We start from the raw sequence: 24,543 nt of genomic DNA, 5'->3' as shown, positions 1-24,543 counted from the left end.
GCAAGGGGAAGCATACCAATGTCAGTTCAACATGCAACTGTGTGTCTAGAAGTCCAACCACTCAGCTCTACAATGGATGTTCTATTTTAAGGTGCTTATGACTACAGCTTGTAATTAGTTCTTCATTGGTATTTGAGATAGGGTGTTTTGTTTTTAATTATAAAGTAAAAAAAATCCTGCCCAGTATCTGTAAACCTTTTTAGGAGACTGTTTTTATATTGTACACTATAACTACATGGACTTCCTGACAAATGATAATGCCCTTTAGATAGTAAGTTTTAAGTATGTGCAGATATGTGATTCAAAACAACAGAAGAAAATTATAAACCAAAACAGATACTCACATTTTTGTCATGAATGTTTCTAGAACATGGTTGTCATCTGTTATTCCTAAGACTTCTGACATGCGGGCATAAACCTACATGAAAAATTTAAGTGTTAAAAGCTTTATCATTCATAGGCAGTTTCAAAAGACTACTCAACAAGTGTAAAACTCAAAGATCAGCTGCATCCACACTGAAACAGGCAGTGAGTAAAGAGCTAATGAAATTAAAACACTATCACCCTAGACCGCATTAACTTTCCCCACAGGAAGCACTCCTCCTTTGGGATGTATTTATACTTACACACAAAGACCCATACTCATTTTTCACCCAACACAACACATAACTTCTTTGTCTTCCAAGTTGGGAGGCACCTTTTTCTTGAATGTGGAAATAGGCAAGCAAAAGATTGGAAAATAATGTTCAAAACAGAATCTCAGATAAACACTTTCTACCTATTCTAGATTTCAGGAAAGTATCAATAAGGTGATTATAAAAGGAAGAATTTTTGGAAAACCATGACCTCATATATCTTACACACACCCTCTGTAATACTCTCTAGCTGAGAGACAGAGACAGGTTTTACTGTTGACAGTGTGACTGAGTTTCTAAGTGGGCAGAGCTGGTTGTAGAGTTTGGGGTATGACATTTCTGTCTCAACCTTAGGCACATTGTGCGTTTGAACACACAATCCCACTCCAAGTGGGGAAATACCCCAGTGGAACATTCACTGGGATCCTGACAAAGCTAAGAGTAGTTGACATGTCTACACCCCCTATGCTCTGGTGGGATTCGAGGTTGTCCCTGCCAGACATCAGCTGCATGGGATCTCTCTTCTGCCATTTTTATCCCCAGTGGTGATATGGTCTCACCTTCTGTAATCTGTTTATTTACTAAGTATGGCAATGTAGCTGTATTTACACATTAGCTTATATAATGTCACAGGTCACAACAAGACAATAACTCAGAGTTAAAGGGTCACACAGAAGAAGAGTATACAAGTACTATATTTGAATTTTAAGATTATGCAAATCAGAATGACGTGTTACAGATTTTCAACCAGAGTCCTATGTCTGGAAGCCTCTTCCTCAGGCTAGCAGGGCAACTGACAAGTATACAGGAAGAAAAGGAAGGGGTGGCTGTAGAGGGAAAGAGTAGGAAAGGAGCAGAATTGTGGGGACAAGCTGGGGCAGAGAGAGAGAGGAAAGAAAACTAATATTCAACTTTCCACAGCCTCTTTTGTTTACTACAGAGCGAGCCTCCAGGAAGTATTCCAACAATTGTGCAATGGCTGCTGTGATCACTTAGGATCCTGAGACATTTGTGGCAGGAGAGAAAGAGAGGCTAAGGACCTTAGTTACCATCAATCCTCTCAAAGGAAGAATGGTATGTAAAAAGGAAACTTCCCCTTAATTTACCACAGCTCATGGCCAGGAAGATTCAAATTGGTCCTCTTGGATAATCTGACATGACTTTTGGTGTTCAAATCTTTCATACCTTGGCCCCGTGTACACCCCACTTCCCACTGTTTCTCTCAACCCTAAGTACTGAAGCACTGAGTAATCCATAGGATTTCTCTGGCTCAGCATCTGCCTCCTCCTATCCCCATTCTAAAGTCATTTCCCAAAGGCCTTATTAGCCTCCCAGGTAGGGTGAGCTGCATTTTCCTATATATCCTCATATCTGGTCTGTTCCTTCCTCCACCATGTTCCCTTCACATCATAATATTTAGTTGTCCAACTCTTCCATTATGCTAGAAGATCCTTGAGGGCTGATATTATGCCTTATTCCTTGTCTCAGCAACCAAGAGTACTTAATCTGTGACAGAAAAAGCAATGGGTGGACCTACGAAGGCTGGATTACAATGTGGATAATCAAAAAATGAAACATGCCCTCCCCCTTTTTATATATATATATATTAGAATATATAATTGAATTCTGTGGGCAAAATCAAAAGAGAGAAAAGTATTATAGAGAATAGCTTGGGTTGTTATTTTAATCTGTGATTATCTAGTGAGATCCTGTATATAAGACTACCTTGTGAAAGCAGACAACAGTGGGAACTCAATTCCCTACTGCCTGCTCTCTTCTGCTCATTGCTCCTGCAGGGGCACACACTGTGTTCTTCACCTTGACTGGAGATTTAAAGGCACTGGTGCTTACCAAGGATGAAAACATGAATGAAGCTATTTAAATTGAGCTCTACTCCAGGTCAAGTTTTCCCTCTTGAATTCACAATCATCTCTAAAGAAAGAAAATGTGCCATAAATGTATTGGACACTGCTGGAAGATGTAGCTGAGTAACACATGGGTTTTTGGAAGAGATAAGGTCTCAAGAAGACCATGTTTGGTGTATTTTCATCACATCCTCCTTGTTTTGGATCATAGGATGACTATTCTGCACTTCTGTAAAAGGAAAATTTTACACCATAGTCTTTATAAACTCAATTCTTGGCAAAACTGAGAACTAACCTAACTTTTATTTTCACTATGCCATGGTGAAAACAGTAAAGTGTATCTTTGAAAACTAAGGTTCCCACCAGGAATTTTCCTGTTGTGCGAGTTTGCTGGCAGACAGGTCTGTTGTGTTCTGCTGTCAAAACAGTTTCTCAAAGCATCAGATCTGAAGCAATAACACGCAAGAGCAAACAGTCAACACTGGCACAGGCAGTGCTTTAACCCACAATCCTCCTTATAACTTGTACCATTCCTTTTAGCATCCATTAGCTTTGATCCCCATTATCCCATCTAGAGCTGTGTCAACGCTTCTGTCCTCGGGGACTTCTCTCCACTACCAGGATCTGACAGTCAAGCTTGAGTACTAAGCGGGATCATTACCTCTTAAATCCACTTATCTGATCTACTGAATAGTAAATTGAAAAGCTCATTAAGAGCAACAATCTGATTTGTTTTCACATGTGACAGGGTCATTTAAAATCAATGTATGATTACAGCATTTCTTTTAAAAGACTCACATTTTTCAAGGTCTTGTGCCATTTGGAGAACATGAAGATAATATGAAAATATCTTCTAACATTTAGAATTTAATAACGTGATAGATACAGACTATTTAGGAGGTAAGAGATAACTTGCCCACTGGGGAACATCTATAAAGTTATTTATGATAAAGCACAAGTTAATAAAAGATTTCTACTGAAAACAATTCTAACATAATATTCAGAGTTCTGAATATTTTCTGCAACTTTTAAGACTTCAAAATAATTTTAAAAATTAATTTTACCAAAACATTTTATGATAGCAAGAAGAAACCACACCATAAAATTCCTTTTTAGGAATGGAGTTGGAAGGAGAAAGAGGCTGCCTTTAGTACACAGAAGACTAACCTTTGAATTCAGAAGCTAGTAGATAATTAGATTCTAATGAGACACATGTAAATACCGAAGAAAAAGAGATTAAGGTCAGGCAAAGTAGTGCATGCCTCTAATCCCAGCTGTCAAGAAACAGATACAAAGATTTTGAGTTGGAGGCTAACAAGCTACATAAAAAGACTACTTCAAGGCTGGAGAGATGGCTCAGCGGTTAAGAAAGACTACTTCAAAACATACCACTACCACCAAAGAAGAAAGATCAAATCACCAGTTGCTCTTCCAAGGCTGGATCATACACTGACAATGAATACAGTCATGCCTTTGGTCTTGTGTTTTATACTGTCAGGAACACATACACAGAAAACAAATTTTGGCCTGCTTTCAGCCCTCCTTTGTTTTCACCTTCAGTACATCTAAGAACAGAGCTAACACTATCTTTTATGTCCACTATGCCCACCACTTTACTAATGCTTGCTAATGAGCAAATGTATAATTTTGCCAATTTTACTTTTATTCTTTTGAAACAGGATCTTGTATTTAAAACCCCTGCTCACTAAGTATAGGAACTGACAAACATTTGCTGTTTAAAACGGTATGGTTTTAAAGCTTAAGTATTTCCTGGAGAAAGCTTTTTCCAAGATTAGGTAATAAGACCTTTCTTCTTTGAATTTGGGAGCATCCACTGTTTCAGGTCTATTAGAGATACTTATCACACGAATAAAAGTTTCACCCACTATTTAAACTTGTGGTTTTGGAGGGAGGGGACATTGCTGTTCACAGTGCTTAGAACATATTCTTGAACTTTGCAAAAGAAAAAATATGTTTTGGTTCCAAAGACATTTGGATCTGATTTTTTTTTTTAAAATGAGACACTTCAAAAACATTTATTTTCATTTCATGTGCACACTTGTCTGTGTGAGGATGTTGGACCTCCCCCCCCCCAGAACTGATAGCTGTGTGGGGTGCCAGGAACTGAACCCAGGTCTTCTGGAAAAGCGGCCAGTGCTCCCAACCACTGAGTCATCCTTCCAGCCCTGGATCTGAATTCTTAATCAGCCACTAACTAGGTGTTCCTCAAAACCTCTGAATCTTGGTTTCTTACTGGTAAAACAGAAGAAATAACAGTAATTTATAACAAGGAATTTTAACAGGTTTTAGGGATGACTGAGTGATAATCCCCTATCCCACACCTTGGCAATTTACAGTTAATAAAAAATGCTACGTCCCACGATCTCTTTTCATTGGCCTTTCTGCCTAGCAGATTCTGGAATACTCAGCTAACAACCTTTGCAAGAGAAGGCCTTACACATCAAAAGTAACAGAAGCGGAAGACAGTATTTCTCTTTTAGACTGTGTGTTTGTGTGTGTGTGTGTGTGTGTTGTATGTGTGAGGGTGCAACTGCATAATTAAGACTGTGCAGAGACCTGAAAGTGACATCAATTGTCTTCCTTGATTACTCTATAGCTATTTCATTTATTGAGAAAGGCTCTCTAGCTGAACCTGGAGTGTGCCATTTTTGCCAGCCAGCTCGTCCTGTTTTGGAGTGCTTCCTATCATTTATGTGGGTTTTGGAGAATCAAATTCTTCATGCTGCGCAGCAAGTGCTTTATCTACTAAGCCATTTCTCCAGCACTCATGGAGATTTAAGAGCATAAAGGTAACAGTCAAGCCCAGCAAACCTTTGAAATTTGCATTAGTAATTCTGAAATCTTTATGTATACATTGAATCAATTAACACATTCTAGTCACAGATATTAAATTTCCTTTGTTCAAGGGATAAAACAACTATGTCAGTATTTTATGACACAAGACCTTCACTTCTTTCTCTTTCCTTTCTCTTTGTGGTTCTGGGAACTGAACCTAGTGCCTTACATAGGCTAGGCTAGCCTCTGCCACTTTTGTGGGCGTAGCCTCCTGAACATCAACTCTACTTCTAAACAGTTGCTGCCTTAGAAGCTACAAAGTACCCATTTTAACTCTGACACATTAAAACAGCTTGTGAAATATATGGAATTTCTATAAATGTCAGAAATTGTCATTATAGTTTGAGAATACATGTTCCTAAAAATCATCTTAATAAATCCATGTTGTTTTACTACAAAGGTTCTTCTAAATTTCAGGAGAGAGTGTTTGTGAATAGACTACTCCACTTTCTGAACTCACTTAATGACAGATGTTGCTTGTGCATTTATAGGTAGATAATCTCAATCACCCTTTCATTTCTCAATGTTCATATATACAGTTTTTGACAAGGAGTCAAGTAAGACAACTAGAGAAGGGAATCAACATAAAAATAGCAACAAGATATTTGGCTATAAATTTAATACAGAGTGAAAGTAAATCCTGTGCTAATTTTTTAGACTTCTCCCCACCCCTCCAAGCTGATTCTTGGTATTAGGTATGTGCTGCATTCTGGTTATAACTTGTGAGAAGCTAATTATGTCAATCCTTGCATCTGAAGTAGATTACAGAACTGGGAAACCCAGAATGTTAGTTCCTAGAGGTTGATGGATATAATAACAGTCACAGAGATTCAATAACAGCCCTCTGTGAGATGTACTCAGAAGCACCACATGAAACAAATTAGAAACAACGAATCTCTCATTGTGTGCAAATATGAGAATAAGAGAAACCCAGTTCTGTATGTTTTCATAAGAGCCATTATAATGAATTAAGATTTTTGGATAATGAATTTTCAGAAAATTACAGTAAGTGAATACCCGTAGGCTCGCTATAGATGTTTAAGATGTTATAACTTCTCAAAGGTTTTAGCACATTCTGTAGAGGCTCAGTGCATAAAATTGGCAGTGCTGTGCAAATCAACAGCAAAGACTTCTGCTATCAGGTGACAAACCTTCTTTGAACCCCCGTATTCTTACAAACTTCTATCAAATAATTAAAATAGGTAACATCCCATCTTCAGTTGAATTTTAAAGCACTGCCTTAATTTACTATAAACTTACCAGTTAAGGCTTTGACTTGTAACTTGAAAAAACCTGGCTCAAAAGCACCGCATGGAGACAGCCCACACATGGAGACAGTGCCCCACACAGGACAGTGTCCCTTATGACAAAGGCACTAATGTTACTCAGGAAAGAATTTGAGTCTTGGACACGCAACTGTGTATTATGAGTCAGAAAGCAATTTTCATTATTTTTTGTCTTGTGGTCAATTAAGTCCTTTCTATACGAGGACCCTGTTAAAAATGACAGTGTTGGTAGCAGACTGAGGTGGAGAGTGAACTATTGCAGCACTTCATTACTTACTGAACCATTTGGAATGAAGGACACTGAGCTCCTTCATTGCCATTTGAAGCACAATAAAACAGGAACACTATAACAAACTTAACATTACAGCAAGAGAATCATTGGTACAAGCATCACTGCTGCATGTTAAATATATAAACTCAGTGATGTTGAATAGATCTATATTAATCTTAGCCAATCTTTCCATAGCATTTAAAATGAAATTACTAAATACAGTAATGAAATTAAGACAAAAAATTCTTTGGCAGAATTTAATTTAAAACCATAATTTAAGTTGGAAACTAAGTGGAAATGGCTGAGTAATCTGCTTGCCCCTGTCAGCAGAATCTGAGTCAGAGAAAAGCCAGTATGGAAGTCAAATATGAGTCTTAAATTTGTACTGTAACAAGAATATCTGAACCCACCATCTGTGGTGGCCATCTTGCTAAGGGGACACGGACCTAACAAATCTCTTAAGAAGCATTCCCAATCTGCTTGAATAACCTATTGTGTAAGGAAACTTGGAGCAAGCACTCTGGCCTCACATTTCCTATCTCAACATCCTGTGGCAGAGCATGCTCAGCAGGCTGGGGTGCAGGGCTGCCTGCTGCTTGTGATAATCCCCTCTCCCAGTAGGGGCCTCCACTGATGCATGGCTAAGAGCATGCTTCCTCTTTTGCTTGCATCCCAGTGGGGCTTCCATTCCTGACATGGGCCCAAATCCAGACTGCTAAAGGAAGGTAGAAAAGTTAGAGAATTCCAGATGTCTCCTGAGATATTTCTGGACACATTTCTAAACAATCATTTATTGGACAGAGAAGTACGCAGGTAGTGTGAAAACCAGTAAGGCTGGTAATTTTGGAGAATCTTTCCTTACCACCCCCACAATCAGAGCTAAGGTCTAACTACCACCTGTTCAACAGAATCTGGCTGTTTGCCTCATGTTCCTTCAGGGAGCCACTGACTAAGGATCGTCACCAGCATGAACCTAATGCCTCCCGACAGGCTGTCCCTAGCCAAGAGGACCTGGGTCGAGTGCACCAGTTATTGGTCACAGGATACACAGCTCATAGAGACCCCTGTGGTGCAACCAGCTGAAAGCCAACCAGAAACGATGAAGAGTGTACATTTGTCCTGACACAGCTTTGCTCTTGCTGGCTGCCAACTCACTCCATGTCTGGAGCCAAGCTTCTGTTCACCAGTCTTCTGTGGAGAAAACCATGCTAAAATCCTAGCTATTATTCTTTCCAAACCTACTGAAAAAGATGCAAACAAGGTTATGGCAAAAGAAGGCCTGGCTGGAAGGTTTGAGACAACGGGTTGAAGGAAGCATTATAAATAAACATGTAAGGGTTTATTTACAATTTTGTGTTATAACAAAACCTTGCATGAGGTTGGTATGATTAGGACGCAAACAAAAAAAAAAAATGTTGTAGAAAGTTTGTGAGAAGATAAAGGAGATAAAGGCAGAGGTGAGGAAATGGGAAGCAGAGAATTTTTTTACTTTTCATGCTTCTTCAAAGTGTCAGCCAGAAGCACATTCTGGCACAGGTATGTGCTAGTTACAGCTAGTTATGGATACCATTCAATTCAATGTAGTAAGAGAAACTTACCCTCTCTGGTATCAGAAATGTTATAATCACGAAACTTAAATGCTTTCACATTAGCTAGTCTTTAGAGTTAGTCTTGCTAATGAACATTTGGCTCTACGCCTCATACACTAGGATTACACACATGCATATAAGTGAATCAAGGCAATGCACCAATGCGCCTATCTCTGTGTGTTAATGTGTCCGTCTCAGTAACAAGAACCTGGGACTGCAGTGAGATAAACATAAAGACTGGTGATCCCATCACCATAACTAGGTACTCAACTCACCTTAACTATTTTCCAAGCCTTCTCTGGAACTCTGGAAACATCATTCTTCGGGCGTACAACCTAAAAAGCACAGAGTTTATGGACCTGCCACCTGACGTCAGAGACAAGAGAAGAGCACTAAGCCTTCTCAATTTCAGGTACAGGTAGAAAATGGCTCATAATCTTTGTTGCTATCACTTAAAATATTTCTGTGATACTGATTGTCATTCTGAAACTTAGTGAAGTCATTTTCAAACTCTGAATGTGGCTATAGGAATTACAATGGGTTTGCTGCAGTAGAATAATTAAAAAAGAATTCAAAAACCAATCATTTAAGGATAGCTCTAAAAAATGAACAAATCAATTATGACTACAGCTGTCAGCTTCCAGGAGGCACTTACACTAGGCAGACATGTGGGACTAATGATGTCAATAGCCAAGTCACCAACTGATGGCCAAAACCACATTAAAAACCAACAGACTCAGTTGTGTAGTTGTGCAGAAGAAAGAAAATCATAGTGAGTTTTCTGCACTCAGTCCAATTCTTGTATACACACATCTGTTCAATCCTCTATAAAGCATGTTTACTTGTAGTCATAGCAGGTATAAGACAATTACTTAGAAGCAACCTCTATTTTTAGCATCTTTGTTTTATTTACATGATTCTATATTTCTACTTTTCTTTCTGGAATCTCTCTCTGAAACTATGTCCCATTTCCTATATTAAAAAACAGCCTCTGTAACCTCTGACCTCCTAAGAGATACTTAATTCTTTATCTTTTCCAAATGGGAGGGAATCTGTACCACGGTAAGGAATGAAATAATAATCTAGGAATGAAAAATCACCAATGACATTAATTTTTTTCCCACTGTCTCAGCATGTTCTTTTTATTTTCAGATGGAGTTTCATGTGGACAAAGCTGGTCTTGAACTTGCTATGTAGTAGACATGAACCGATTCTTCTGCTTCCACACAAATAAAACACAATGAAACACATGAAGTGTTGATGGAGAATCTACTACTTATTAGCTTTGCAGATAATCACTCAAAAACATTTTATTTAATGAATTAATTCTATAACTTTAAATTACTGACAGTCTCTATTCTTCATCTATATAAGAATACAAAGAATAATGTAATAAATAATAATATGTGAGGCTGAAGAGATGGCTCAGTGGTTACGAGCACTTGTTCCTTGCAGAGGACCTGGTTTCGGTTCCCAGGACACATGGTGGCTAAAACAAACCTAACTTCAATTCTGGGGGATCTGAGCCACTCTTCTGATCTTCGAGGACACCAGTCATGTATAGGATGCACAAACATACATGCAAAGCAAAATACTCCTACACATAAATAAATCAAAGGTAGGAATCTAGAGGGCTGATTGGGGCATAGGTTCTGAAGCTCAAGACTTGTGGGATTCAGACAACTATAAAATGAATATAATAAGTAAATTGATTAACCTTTAAAATTTGGCTTCTTAAAAAAAACTATAGTATGAGGATATATGTAAGAACTAATATCCGAGGGTTTTGTGAAAGGATTGAAGTGGCAAATTAATAAAGAGTATGCAGAACAGCCCCGGCACAGTAAAACCCCCATTTGCATAAGTTGCTGTGGCCACTACTGGCACGTGCTGAGAACAGTTGCTTCCCTTGTAATCTTATATGAAAGGCAGTCCTTATTATTCTTACTGTCATGCTCTGGATTGAGTATCTGGATCCAGTGCTGGAAAACAGATGCATATTCTAAGTTATATGTGAAGAGCTTTAGTAATAGTTAAACAGGGATGGCTATAGGAGAGAATGGCCGGTGAAAGGTAGTGTTAACATCTACTGGATAACGGATCAGTAGTAGGAGCAGTTAAGAAAATGGGGAAGGAAATGGGAAGACAACAGAATGGCAGCCCATGATGTCTATCTGAAGGCTTGTCTGAAGTTCTGAAGTCCTTATTCTCATTTTAGGAGTCATTGTAGATTTCTACTTCCTACTTCTACCATACATTTTCAACACACTAGGCAAATGGATGATTTATATTTCCATGTCCAAAAAATTAGTGAAGTCTTTCCAATTCAGATAGATGAATCCATCTAATTGTCAAAGTTTTTCTCATACATACACACAAGGGATTCTAAAATAAAATGAGAAGTTTATAAATTATTTTAAGAATTTTGTGAGGGTGCCCAAGGAGCAGTCATCACAGTAAGAATGGGTAAGGCAGCTTTATATAAAAGATTATAATGTTAGTAGTCCCTATGCCAGGCTCTGGGTTCTGAGTCAGGTTGCCTATTTTAGGATGGATTATATAAACATCTGGAACTAGTTTTGTTTTCTTGTCACTGCTGGCCAGCTAGGACCACTGGTTCAAATCTGTTGTTGGAGAAGTGAAATTCCCTTGGGAAATAATTAACAGGGGAATGAAAGTCACAATGCTGGTTTTGTTAGGTCACTGAAACTGATTGTGCCTAAAACCCATCTCTACAGATAGGCAATATGACAGAAAGGAAAACAAACTGGATTAATTCGGAGTAAGGGATTTTGTGAAATTTTAGTTCTGTAAAATGATGACAATCATAGTTAGTTAAAAAACAAAACAAAACAAAAACAAACAAACAAAACAAAAAAAACCCAAACTACCTGAAAAAAAAATTAATACCCAGACCAAGTGTTTAGTTGTGAGCAGAAACTCACTACAGGTTGGAATATGACTTAAGATAAAACTGTATTCTTAAACATTTCCTAGGCATTTCTCACTCTATAGTAACTAAAAATGCAGAATTTGAAACCTACACCAAGGACACTATTCCTATACAATGTCTAAATTTAAGAAGGATGAAATGTGTTGGATGGTTGTACCTCCTGGCAGATGTGGCATTACATGGAAACAAATGTAAATACCCAGATAAAATGAACACTCTCACAATTGTACCACAAAGAATGAAAATATTTCTAATGAGTCAATCAAGTGGGCCACGAAGGTGTAAGGAAGGAAACTTAGAGATAGGAAATGACAAGTGCTCAAAAGACTAAAATCTTTGAGGATAGGAGATTAAAACAAAATTTAAGACTCACAATTCTAGCTGGGTAGTGGTGGGGCAGTCTGGTCTACAGAGCGAGTACCAGGACAGCCAAGGCTACACACAGAAACTGTTTCAAACAACAACAAAAACAAAATAGACAAAATAAGAATTGCAATCCTTAGAATAGTGACTGTGTGATTTTTATGGACACCACCTGCATACAAGATCCCACAAAGTGGAGAGTACTGGATCCCAGAATGTGGAAATACAGATAATTGTGAGCCACCATGTAGGTTCTGAGAAACGAATCAGGCTTTCTGCAAGAACAGCAAGCACTCATCACCACTGAGCCACCTCTCCAGTCTGATAGTTTAGCATTTTCTATCATTTTATAATTTTGTCATTAAGTTTCCAACTATATTTACTGGGACTGAGAAATTTTCCATGGAAATGTATTTCCAATTTTGTAATGGCAATCAATCAGAACACACAATCTACATCAGACAACTTGTTTCAAAGCCAACTTGCTTAACATCTATTCAGCAAAGCAAGGGACACTGGCACTGGGGAACCACACAGGCCTAGGGGAAAACAAAATCCCAATAAGTATGCCAAATGTGTTTCTGTACTTCAAGACTCCTTCAACAGAAACATTATGGGAAGATAAAAATTAGGGAACACTGAACTTAACTAATTTAAAATGTTGAAAAAATATTTTGCATTTATGTTTTATAACCAAGTACTTTTCACACATTTGTCCCAAGGCAGCAGATGAAGCTCTATATCCACTGCTGCTAATACTAGCAATTGGAACATGCTCTTTGGCAAGGCAGAAATAAGATAATTGTTCAACATAGGCTGGCTTTTCAGAAATACTGGAAGCATTGCCTGTAATTATAGACATCTGTCACTGCTAGCCACTCAGTACTAACCCTGACATCAATATACAACCATAGCACTAAACTGCCCGCAGGCATAGCAATGGAGACCAGATACGCTAGGCAGGCAATCATCTGCTTCATCCAAACTATCTGTCAAAGGTTTCCAACCACAAATAGCTCTTACATTTTGTATCCTTAGGATAATATGTTGATTTATTTTAGATTCTCTAATATTTACAGTCTAGGCCATCTACTAAAATAAAGAAACAAAACTTATGGCTAATGGAAGCAGTTACTGTTCACAGTCATCACAAAAGGTCATAGCTCAACCCTCAAATGTTAAAAATTGATGGCAGCTTTAACCATGTGCTATCATACAGATGTTTCCTTTTGTAGAGGCAATTATTTTCAATAGCAATTCAAAATGGTAAATACAATCTTTTATCAGCAAGTATGTTCTCATACTGATCTAATAGAAATGCTCATATTTTAAAGCATTTTTTTGAGATGTAACTATGAGTTTCAATGTTACGTATGGAAAAAGACTGTTACTTTTGGTTTAGCTTTACAAATAGACCCTTATCTGGCATTTAATTTTGTGTGTGTGTGTGTGTGTGTGTGTTTGTGTGTTTGTGTGTGAGATGTGGTGCCTAAAAACTAGTAATGAATCAACTAATACATAATCTTGCTGTATATAAAAACTCATAGAAATATAAATGCACATGTACATTTGTATTTTTGAAAACGGAAAGACACACTATAGCTTTATAAGCCAGTCCTTTTTTTTTTTTTTTCCTTTTTCTTTTAAAAGCAGCTTTGGAAGCAAACAGAAAATTATTAGACATTTAGGCTAATTAGGAGTTAATACTTACAATTACCATGTGTTACTAAAAACTAAGATATTTCTTGGTCTGATTGCAACAGCCTAGACTGAAGAAAAACTATTAATTACAGAAAGACAGTTAGCTTACAAGTGAGCTGCATTTTAAAAACCTCCTTTAAAATACAATTGCTAAATGCCTTACAGTGCTGTAATGTGAGACAGGTTCAAATCTTATTACTTCACTGAAATTAAAACCTAAGTTTTAATACTGCTCAAGTCGAACAATGATTCCACACTTTATTGCTTTTGAAATCCCTTGATGATCATAGGAAAAAATGCCCCGGAGAAAAAAAGACTGTTTTCGATAAACAGAAAATACAGTTTGCACTCTTAGCCTCTTTGTCATCACAAAAAAAGGATTTAATGCCAATTCTTTAAAAAAAGACTTTTCCCCCACAAAATGTGCACCTTGTGTGCCATTTGTAAAATCAGTTCACTTTCTTTTATTTATTACTGCAGTGCGGCAAGGCAATAAAGCAGCTACCGATAGCTAATAAATTACATGCCTTTTAAAACAATTCTCTTGCTACAAAAACATGTAACTACAAAGCTTTACATTTACATGGTACAGCACATGAAATGTCTATATTTGTGTACTATTAACCATCTTAGCAAATTGTGTACTTTTACCAAATAGCTGATAGGAAAAATGTGATCCAAAAATGTCTACAACAGAGTAAAAGCTGTTCATGAAACCCATACATGCATGCTATTCAAGCTTTCTAAAAAAGGTAAAGGTATTTAAGGCTTTCTAACTAGGATTAATTTACACTCTGCTGAGTTTCTGAGAGCCAAGAAGTTATCTTTTGCAAATTTATGTTCCTAGGATAATGTAGTCTTTAAAAAATTATAGCTCTCAGCAGTTACCTAAAATAAATTTATAATGGTGAGATTACTGGATTTAAGACAAAATGCCCACTTGATTCATACACACTGTATTTATAAAAGAGAAATGTTGTTTCTTAGTGTTCATATCAAATGCATTTTGTTCTCTTTCTCACACATATATATTTTGAATTACATTCACAGGTCTACATAAACTGCCATTAAAACTTTACTTTGTGAAAATAAGTTGCCCTATACCCCCCTCTTCCATGTGCAAATCAGTTTGGGAATATTTATACTCAATTCCAGGATGAACCTGTTAAAATAATATGGGTATTTGTTTAATACTTTCCTCCTCTAATATCATGATAAGAATATGGTTATGAGATAATGTACTGTTTTTTATTATTAATCTTCTCTACTTCCTGTAATAGCCATAATAGCTGTGGCTTTTTTGTTCCATACCTACAAAATTTCAACTTTGTTTAATTATGTATGATGAATACAGTTTCAGTTTTCAGAGCACAAACAACTCAGCTCCACTTCATCTCTTCAAGAAAACTAAAGTTTATATTCTGTAGCAGTTTTTTCAGTTTTAGTATTTTGAATCAGCCTAATTATTGTGATTATGATTAATAAGTAGGACCTTGCAGATTTATACATTTTAAGTTTTATTTATTATTGGGTGTGTGCACATAATATGTGTGAGAGCAGGTGTGTAAATGGATGTATATGAGGCGGAAGAGGTCATCTTCCAGAGGTTGGAAACTCGGGTCATCAGGCTTGCATGGTAAGATCTTTTAGCTACTGAGCATCTTATTGGCCTGGTATGTGGTTTGTTTGTTTGTTTGTTTCAAGACAGGGTTTCTCTGTATTGTTTTGGAACCTGTTCAGGAACTTAACTCTGTAGACCAGGCTAGCCTCTAACTCACAGAGATCCACCTGCTTCTGCCTCCCTAGTGCTGGGATTAAAGGGGTGCACCACCAATGCCCAGCTCCTGGTAATTGTTTTTAAAGAGTTAAATGAAGCAAATTTATTTCATCATGTTATTTAGAAGGTAATTATTACTGTCATTACTAATGCTATTCTACTACATCTACACTTTTCTCTTTGTGTGTGTGTGTGTGTGTGTGTGTGTGTGTGTGTGAATGAATGTATGAAACCCTGGTATATTTAACTTGTTTTGCTTCTTTTTAAATAAATAATAAATAATAAATAAATAAATAAATCATGATCACTGCTATAGTTGATCATAATATTAATATTCTCAGTGACAAAGGAAAAGAACAAAAATACCTAACAGGTTCATTTACACTTATTGTAGTACCGTAAATTCTAAGTTAACTTTCTATTGGGTACTACTTCATTCAGTGCATGGAAAACAAACCTTAAATTATACTTAGCACCTATGTGACAGAACAGAAACAGTGTATGCTTCTTCTGCCAACTGAGAGAAGGGAGAGTTCGCTTGCTTTAATCTTCTTAGATGGAGTATTAATTGCCACCAACCTCCATATTTTGATCAACATACACTGAATTGACATTAGGGTTTGCATCTGTGAATGGGAAAGTGCAAAGTGTGAAGCTGCGGTATCCCATCTGCTTCAACATTCTGATCCTAACCCTTTCTTACATGTTTATATTGTGCAGGTGAGTGACAATACCACAAGAAACCTTAGACACCCTCAGGGAATCTTCCCCAACATTTATAAGTATTCCGACAGGTTTCCACTGCTTTGCACATCACTTATGAAACATACCACACTGAGTAACAATTACCTATTGGCTTTAAGTTCTTTATAGTCTTTGAAGGGAAAGACTAGCTTTCTTTAGTCAAAACTATGGCTGCTCCTTAGCACAATGGAGACAACTAAATATATCTGCAGTGATAAGTATGTGTATAGTGAAAGAAAAAACAAAAACAACATGTTTCTTGTCCAGAATAACACTGTCATAGCCAATATAATAATCTCTTTCTAAAGTTTATAGTCTGTTCACAATTCTTAAAAACTAAATACTGGCTGATCTAACCTGCCAGCTTCTAACACAACACTGAAGGAAATGCCTGTTTCAGAGCATCAAGTAGGATCAGAACAACTCAGAAAGTTAACACCACACCCTACCTGCTCTGTATTCTATCAATGACAAAGAAAAGAGCTGATAAGGTAACCTTGTCCCAGTTGAAGTTATGCATTGATATTGCTCTTGTCCTCAAGAATCCTAAACATAGTAAGAAAATGATGACACATAAAATATTCACGGTACAAGACCAGGAATGACAGCTCATTATTAGAGAGCCAGACAGAGTTAAGTTCAAGTCTTTATTATTATTATTATTTTTTTACTGTGTTTGTGTACGTGTATGTGTATGCTGTGTGTGTAGAGGTCAGAGGGCAACTTAAGAGTCCATTCTCTCTTTTCACCTTTACATGGGTTCAGAGAATAAAACTCATGTTGCCAGGCTTGCACAGAGAGCCCCTTAACTTGCTAAGCCATACTGATGGCAATTGAGGCCAAATATTGTGATGCCATTTCCTCCCTGAGTATTCTTAGCTAAGTACTTTTATGTAGATTTGGAGTTAATAACACTTTATGAGATTTAATGGATGTAAAAGGTTTGTTATTGAAGTTTGGCATGTGATGAACTATAAACAAATGCTAGCACTATCATTATTATTTAAATGAGCTTTAACAGAGATGATTCAGAAAGTAAGAACTATAAGTGTGAATGCTTGAATGGGGATGGTATATGAAGACAACAATGTGGTCCAAGCTAAAAATGGAAAAAAAAAAAAACAAAAATCCAGATTACCAAAAGGGAGAGTGGGGACTAAAATCAGATACTGGGTGTACTAGATTATGGAAGGTATTACTTACAGAGAATACTGCTTTTGTGTGTGTTAGGGGAGTAGGCAGTAGGGAGTTCTCTAAATAAGAAAAACTAAAATCAAAATGTGGTTTAAAATTTATCTATCTACAGTGCACATAATAGACAGGGGTCAATCATTTTAATACTGTACTCTGCTATCTCTGATACCATGTATTCCTTTCCCTTGATATTCTGGTCTTTCCAGACATTTTTTTTTATTTAAATTTGAAACAAGCTTGTTTTATGTGGCAATCCCAGTTCCCTCACCCTCCTCTCCTGTCCCCTTCCCAACCCCCACCCCATCCCCTTTCTGCGCCCTAGGGAGAGTGAGGCCTTCCATGTGGGATCTTCAAAGTCTGTTATATCATTTGGAGCAAAGCTTGGGCCCTCCCCTCATGTGTCTAGGCTGAGAGAGTATCCCTCTATGTGGAATGGGCTCCCAAAGTCCACTCCTATACTAGGGATAAATACTAATCTACTACCAGAGGTCCTTAGACTGCCCAGTCCTCCTAACTAACACCCATATTCAGAGGGTCTGGGCCAGTCCTATGATAGATTCCCAGCCATCAGTTTGGGGTCCATGAGCTTCCCCTTGTTCAGGTCAGTGTTTCTGTGGTTTCTCCAGAGTGGTCTTGTCCCCTTTGCTCATCACTCCTCCCTCTCTGCAACTGGACTCCAGGAGTTTGGCTAGTCTTTAGCTGTGGGCATCTGCTTCTGTTTCCATCAGCTACTGGATGAGGGCTCTAGGATGGCATATAAGGTAGTCATCAATTGCATTATCGGGGAAGGGCATTTAAGATAGCCTCTCCAGTATTGCTTAGATTGTTAGTTGGGTCATCCTTAGGTTTCTGGACATTTCCCTAGTGCCAGATTTCTCTTTATACCTATAAAGGCTCCCTATATTATGGTATCTCTTTTCTTGCTCTCTTGTATTCTTTCCCCGACTCAATCTCCCTGCTCCCTCATGCCCTCCTCTCCCCTCCTCTTCTTCCTAACTCTCTCCCTCCATGCTCCCAATTTGCTCAGGAGATCATGTCTCTTTCCCCTTCTGTGGGGGACCATGTATGTCTCTCTGAGGGTCCTCCTTGTTTCCTAGGTTTTCTGTCAGTGTGGTAATTCTTTGTAGGCTGGTAATTCTTTGCTCTATGTCTAAAATCCATATATGAGTGATACATACTATGTCTTTTTGTGACTGGGTTACCTCACTCAGGATGGTTTCTTCTAGTTCCATTCATTTGCCTGCAAATTTCAAGATTCCATTGTGTTTTTCCAATAAGCAGTATACTCCATTGTGCAAATGCATCACATTTTTTCCATCCAGTCTTCAGTTGAGGGCTTTCCAGACATTTTATAATTCTTTTCTTTCTTTCCTTCTTTTTTTAATTTTCAATTTAAGTTTCTACTTTCCACATTTTCTTTCTTTTTTTTTTTTTTCTGAGACACAGTTTCTCTGTAGATTTGAAGACTATCCTGGAAGTCACTCTGTAGTCCAGGGTGTCCTCAAACTCACAGAGATCCGCCTGCCTCTGCCTCCTGAGTACTTTACAAGTTTTGAAACTGAGGGTACCTTCCATTTCATTTACCTATTCCTTGGGGCAACTGCTCAAAGGAGTTTAGTTAAACCTGCACCAAACAGTCTAAATCCGAAGCTTTGAATGAAGGCACTGAGTGTGAAACTGGAACTCTCAAACCCTCTGTTGGATTGCTTAAAAAGAGGAGGGTTGGGAAATGCAAGAACAAAAAGACTGTGCCTCTTTCCTAGAATCAGGGCAAATTCAGATAGACTAAGGGGTAAAAGGCCAAGAAGTAGAACCCAGTATTTTAACTATTTAAGGACATACCAGTTCAATGGCACACCTAGTCATTACTCTGTTATTAAAGTGCCAATGAACTATTCTCTACCAACAATTTTTAATTTCAAAAGGTTAAAGAGGTGCCTATGTATCTGTATACTTTCCCAAATAGTTGAGGAATCTTTAATGCAGAGACTACTATACTAACCTGTCTTTTCAGTTTGTGCCACTATTTTGGGCGAAAAAAAAATCTTCATAAACTTTATTGTTCCCTACAGGACAAAAAAGGAAACACAACTTTGTATCTTTTCCTCAAGTTAATGCAGATGCAAGAACTCAAACTTAAATATTCCAGAAAAATTCTACCATCTTACCAATATCCCCAAAGACAGAAATACTATAAACACCTTTCTCCTTAACTGTTCAGCTTCCCAGGATAGAGACCTAAGGCAATTGTGACAGTGATTTCCACATGTGTTCTGCTCTTAGTTAGTATGGACTGCATCTATTGTTTCCATTTAAGTAAAATACACTGTCTCTGCCACTTTTTATAGAAACTCTCTACCAGATACCAACTAATGTCTGGGACTAGCAGTACAGACAGAAACCACAGAGTTCAAGTCTCTAGTCTCAAGTGTACCCAGGAACAATTTCTACATCTTGTCTGAAAATAATTTTATCATATACAAGATGAAGGCAATAATTCCCATCTTCAGAATGCTGATGCAGACACTTCATTACTGTGAACAAAATGCCTAGAATAGGAGCAATTACACAACAGAAACTTTATAAATGCTTATTTTAAAATTGAGAATAGAAGTGGTATATCTGGAAAGTAATTAAGTTTATAAAGAATTAGGATCTTTCACCAAATTATGTGATGCTTTTCTTCGTCCCTTCCCTCATTCCAATGAGAAGGAATATGTAAATCACTTATATTCACTAACTATCTGCTTTTAGTGTATTACACTGTGTCTAAATATCTACTTGGTAAATACACTGTGTATCTGAGAATAAGCAGTCAAGAAGGGAGAAAAGCATTTTAACCCCACAACAGAAATACATTACACTTAAATTAAAAACCAATTGTTTTCTCAAGGATTAAACTGGAATATACCAAAACACAGGCCATGAAAGAGTGGCATGGATTCCTAGCTAATTGTGAATGACAGCAGAGCACTTACAAAAAAATGTTTTCCCCTTTAATTCTGGACCACTTTTAAAGATGTTTCAAGTTCTAAAATGGCTGAAAGTAGGTAGGGAGAATAGAAAAGCAGATGGTTTAGGCCAGCTGAATACAAAAAAGCAGGTGATTAGCAAAACAGAAGCATTTGCCAGTTTGCCAACACTGCTGGTTCCAGCTTCCACATCCGGCTGTCTCCCCTGCAGTCTCTGCATCTGCTTTCTGGTAGTCATGTGATACAGTCGACTGGTGCAGAAGACTAATAACTGAACTCAAGAGCTCACTGGGGCCTCCAAGGAAGCTGTTGTCATTTTATAACAGCATCTCCTTACCACTATTTTAACTATAGAAGGTTGAAAAATACTTCAACATTAGGACACATTCTTATAGTTAATACAATTATTTTAAAAAGAACAAAAGAAGAACATATTGCTCAAGGAAAACATTAATAGATTCAAATTAGCTCAAAGTTTAAGCCATGTCTGCAGATTATAGACTGCATTATTCAAGTCTATTCAATGGAGGAAGAAATTACTATAAATTAGCTTTTAGAAACACAACAGTAACCAGTGTCTCCTACAACATGCAAAATCAAACTACATATTATTCTAAAATGAAAACAAACAAACAAAAACTTCATGCTTTCATTTTATCTCTGAACAAACCACACTGGAAATTTCAGAGGAGCTCATAATACAACCCCTCAAACCCTGAAAAACACAGAACCAAAAAGAATACAGTGCTTAGTTATGTGATTCCCTCCTCTGTGTGATGTGGGATTTGGAGATGGAGTGAAATTCCACATATATAAACATATGGAGACATATTTTGCATTGTATATGCCAATAACAATGTTAAGCCAGAGTTTTTCAAACTTAGTATTACTGATTTTGGAGCCAGATAACTTGTATTGATGAAGTCTGTGCTAATCCCTGTGAAATGTTTAGTAGAATCCCTGGTCTCTATCTGTAAGATGTTTATAGGCCCCCTCCCCCCTCTGCAAAATGACAACCAAAAATGTCTTCCAGTATACTCCAATGTCTTTGGGGAAGTGAAATCATCTCTGGAAAGAATTATTGCCTATACCAAGCTATTTAAACAAACTCACCGATTCCATGTTCATATCTATCAAAAGTAAGTGCCATTATTATTCTAGCTGTACAAGTGAAGAAAATGAACACGTAACTAGGAGTGGTACTGAGGCAACAGAACTAAGTAGTAGAGTCACAAGCAGGTCCATTCTAGATCTCAGTTCTACCCAGTATATCACACTTCCTAATTAACACAATCAAAGCTGGACTTTCTAGTTCAAAGAAATAACTAGTTTAGCCTGGTATTAGTCAATAGAAGAGTTAAAAAAACAAAACAAAACAAAAAAAAAAAAAAATGAACAGAGGTCTGGAGAGATGGCTCAGCAGCTAAGAGCACTTACTGCTCTTAGAGAGGACCCTGGTTTGACTGTCAGTACCCACATGGTGGTTCACAACCAGTTCTTCAACACAAGTTCCAGAAAAACCGTCTACTCTGTGGACACCAGAAGACAGCACACAGTGCATAGACATACATGCAGGTAAAACATCCATACACACAAAGTAAATCTAAAAGTAGGGTCAGCACAACACATATAACTTACATTTTGGGAGGCAGAGATGTTATAGTCTCCTTTGCAAATCTGATCAAAGATGTTAATGGTCTTTCACAAAAAATTACATTTCTTCTTATGGTATTGGGAAGAACTTGAGTTTAATACCTGTCCCAAAATGTCAGGCTCACCTCTGTGAAATGCAGAAGTAAGTTCTTACACAAAACCACTCAAACTAATCAACAGGAAGAGTACTAGCACACCAAAGCTACACAGTAATGGCATCACTTCTCTCACCAAAGTCTATTTTCTCATTCTGCCTTTTCTACAAAAGGCTTTCCCCCATGCCTTAGTTAGGGTTTGATAGGAGATGTCATTCTATAAATATGTTTCTCTTATTGGTTAGTGCATAAAGCACTGTTGGCCAATAGGAAAGCAAGATAGGCGGGACTAGGAGACGAGGAGGGAAGAAGAAGTAGGGAAGAGATTCAACATGTAGGACTTGAGAGAACAGAGGTCTGGATCCTCTCTCCAGTAAGCCAGACTACGTGAAAATACTTAGATTAATTGAAATGGGTTAATATTTAAAATAGAGCTAGCCAATAAGAAACACTAGTAACAGGCCAACAACATTATATCTAATACAATGTCTTTGTGTGTTATTTGGGGCTGGCGCGGCACTGGGACCAGTTCGGCGGGAAAACATGCTTATAACAAGGGTTTCTTTTGCTGTGAGGAGATACCATGACCATGGCAACTCTTATAAAGAAAAAACATTTAATTGGTGTGGCTTACATTTTCAGAGGTTCAGTTCATTATTATCATGGTGGGACATGGAGGCTTATAGGCAGACATGGTGCTGGAGAGGTAGCTGAGAGTTCTACATCTTGGGCAGGTAACAGAAAGTGGTCTGAGACACTAGGTGATATCTTGAGCATATATGAGACTTCAAAGCCTGACACCATTGTGACACACTTCTTTCAGGACCATACTACTCCAACAAGGCCATACTTCCTAATAGTGCCACTTCCTTTGGGGGCCATTTTCTTTCAAGCTACCACACAGCACTTGTCAATATGCCTTTGATGTTTACCCACTGTTCATTATCTATGTCTCTCAGCTATCTTATATACATTTGTATGTGTTAACTGTAAATACTGTTAGTTCAATTTGCCTAAATGTCTAAGATGAAAGCAAAAAGGGGGAGAATGAGAAGGTGAATTTAGGATGCATCATTAGAGGTATGAATTCGTAAGATTGTTGTGAGGAGCAGGAAAAATGAACATAAAACATTTGGCAATATGTGTTATAGGTGATTAAAAAAATGTTGACTATTTCTCCTGTGACCTATTATACACATTAGAGATTTTCCTTCAAAACGCCATCCTCATACCTAATGCCCACTTCACTGATGAAGTAATTAAAGGAATTATATTTCCCCGTCTTGTTAATTCCTAACGGAGAGGCAAAGCACTATATAACATAATGGAAACATTTATTTCTCAGAAATCATGTATACAGCTAAATGCGTGGCTTTTTGAATGGATATAACATACTTTGGGCCTATTCCATTTTTATAAGTTTATTACTGTCAGAATCAACTTCCAGGGTGAGACTCCTTAAGGCTGTATAAATGATTTTTGTTTATTATAAATCTCTATTACTACAATAAAAGGGGGGTGGAGCTAAGACATTGAAATTTATCCAATCCCAAGTGGTCAGCTCTAAACACATACATATGAGCAACACTAAATGGACTCAGTAGGTTGTACACAGGTATATACATATGTGTGTGCATGTACACACACAAATTAAAGAGGATGAGGTTATAAATTAGAAAGGGAGTGGGGAACATGGGAGGAGTCGGAGGAGGGGAATGTAAGATGCAAATGATGTAAATGCATTACTCCTGTTTGAAATTCTCAAAAATATAATAATTCTTTTTAAAGGGACATTTACTTTTGCTAGTATCAAAACATTAAATGATCCCTAAAAGGTCAGCAGAATAAAAAGTATACAAGCTCAAAATATGTACCAAGGGAACTCAACTCGTTGAACTTTTAAGATATGAATTATTGCTAGGAATAATGTGATTTATTAGAAAGGTGAATAATAGCTTTTATTTTAAAGGACAGGTGGACTAAGGCATGGATACATGATTTGCAGACAGGGGCTGTTAAGACAGTGGGTAACCAAGACTGCTTATTAAGTCCAGAGCACAAAACTGACCTCTAAAGACCACCTGTTGGTGCCTCTGATGAAAATGTAACCATCTGGTTTTCTACAAGCTCATGTTAAAGCTAAAACTACATAGTTTAAGCTAAAAAGTCTAGCTTTTTTTTTTTTTTTGATAAAACAATAGCCCTTCCAATTTGATAACATCCAAGCACCATACAGGCCACCTAATCCTGTATTTAGTCATAGAAAATCCAAGTAAAACATAAAATGCTCCCTGAATCGGTTGTTTCTCCATACATCTTATGCCTGAAGCCAAATCCATCCAAGGAGAGAATACTCAAGAGAAACAAACCCATGTTCTTCCCATTTTCAGTTCCTCTGAACCAAAGCAGAACACTCTACAGTCTGTGTTATCTAAAAACATGATGACAAAGGAAAACTACATATTTCTAGTCCACCACTGAGTTAATGTCATTTCAAATACAAAAAGGAATTTCACTGAGTTTTCAATACCATTTTAAGAGGACCTCCAAATCTGATCCATGCTCTGCTGTGTAAAGGATGAACCACTT

General features: G+C 37.4%; 1 protein-coding gene across 4 annotated transcripts in view; it reads right to left on the bottom strand.

The window, feature by feature from the left end:
• Nucleotides 1-24,543, bottom strand: part of Ranbp17 (RAN binding protein 17) — a 289,784-nt gene that overhangs the window by 110,259 nt on the left and 154,982 nt on the right. For 3 of the 4 annotated variants that reach the window (XR_007834268.1, XM_051180973.1, XM_051180975.1), the window contains 2 exons: nt 8,778-8,837; nt 345-418 (listed from right to left, as the gene is read on the bottom strand). Coding sequence is in view for 3 of the 4 variants with exons in the window: in XM_051180973.1 (XP_051036930.1) it covers nt 345-418; nt 8,778-8,837 (134 nt within the window). In the remaining variant the exon portion in view is untranslated. The remainder of the gene's footprint in view (nt 1-344; nt 419-8,777; nt 8,838-24,543) is intronic. The other variant, XM_051180974.1, reaches the window with a different exon arrangement.

Source organism: Phodopus roborovskii, unplaced genomic scaffold (assembly GCF_943737965.1).
Source record: "Phodopus roborovskii unplaced genomic scaffold, PHOROB, whole genome shotgun sequence".
Lineage (NCBI taxonomy): Eukaryota > Metazoa > Chordata > Mammalia > Rodentia > Cricetidae > Phodopus > Phodopus roborovskii.
Note: the sequence above shows the minus strand (reverse complement) of the source record. Positions and strands in the feature narration are given on the sequence as shown.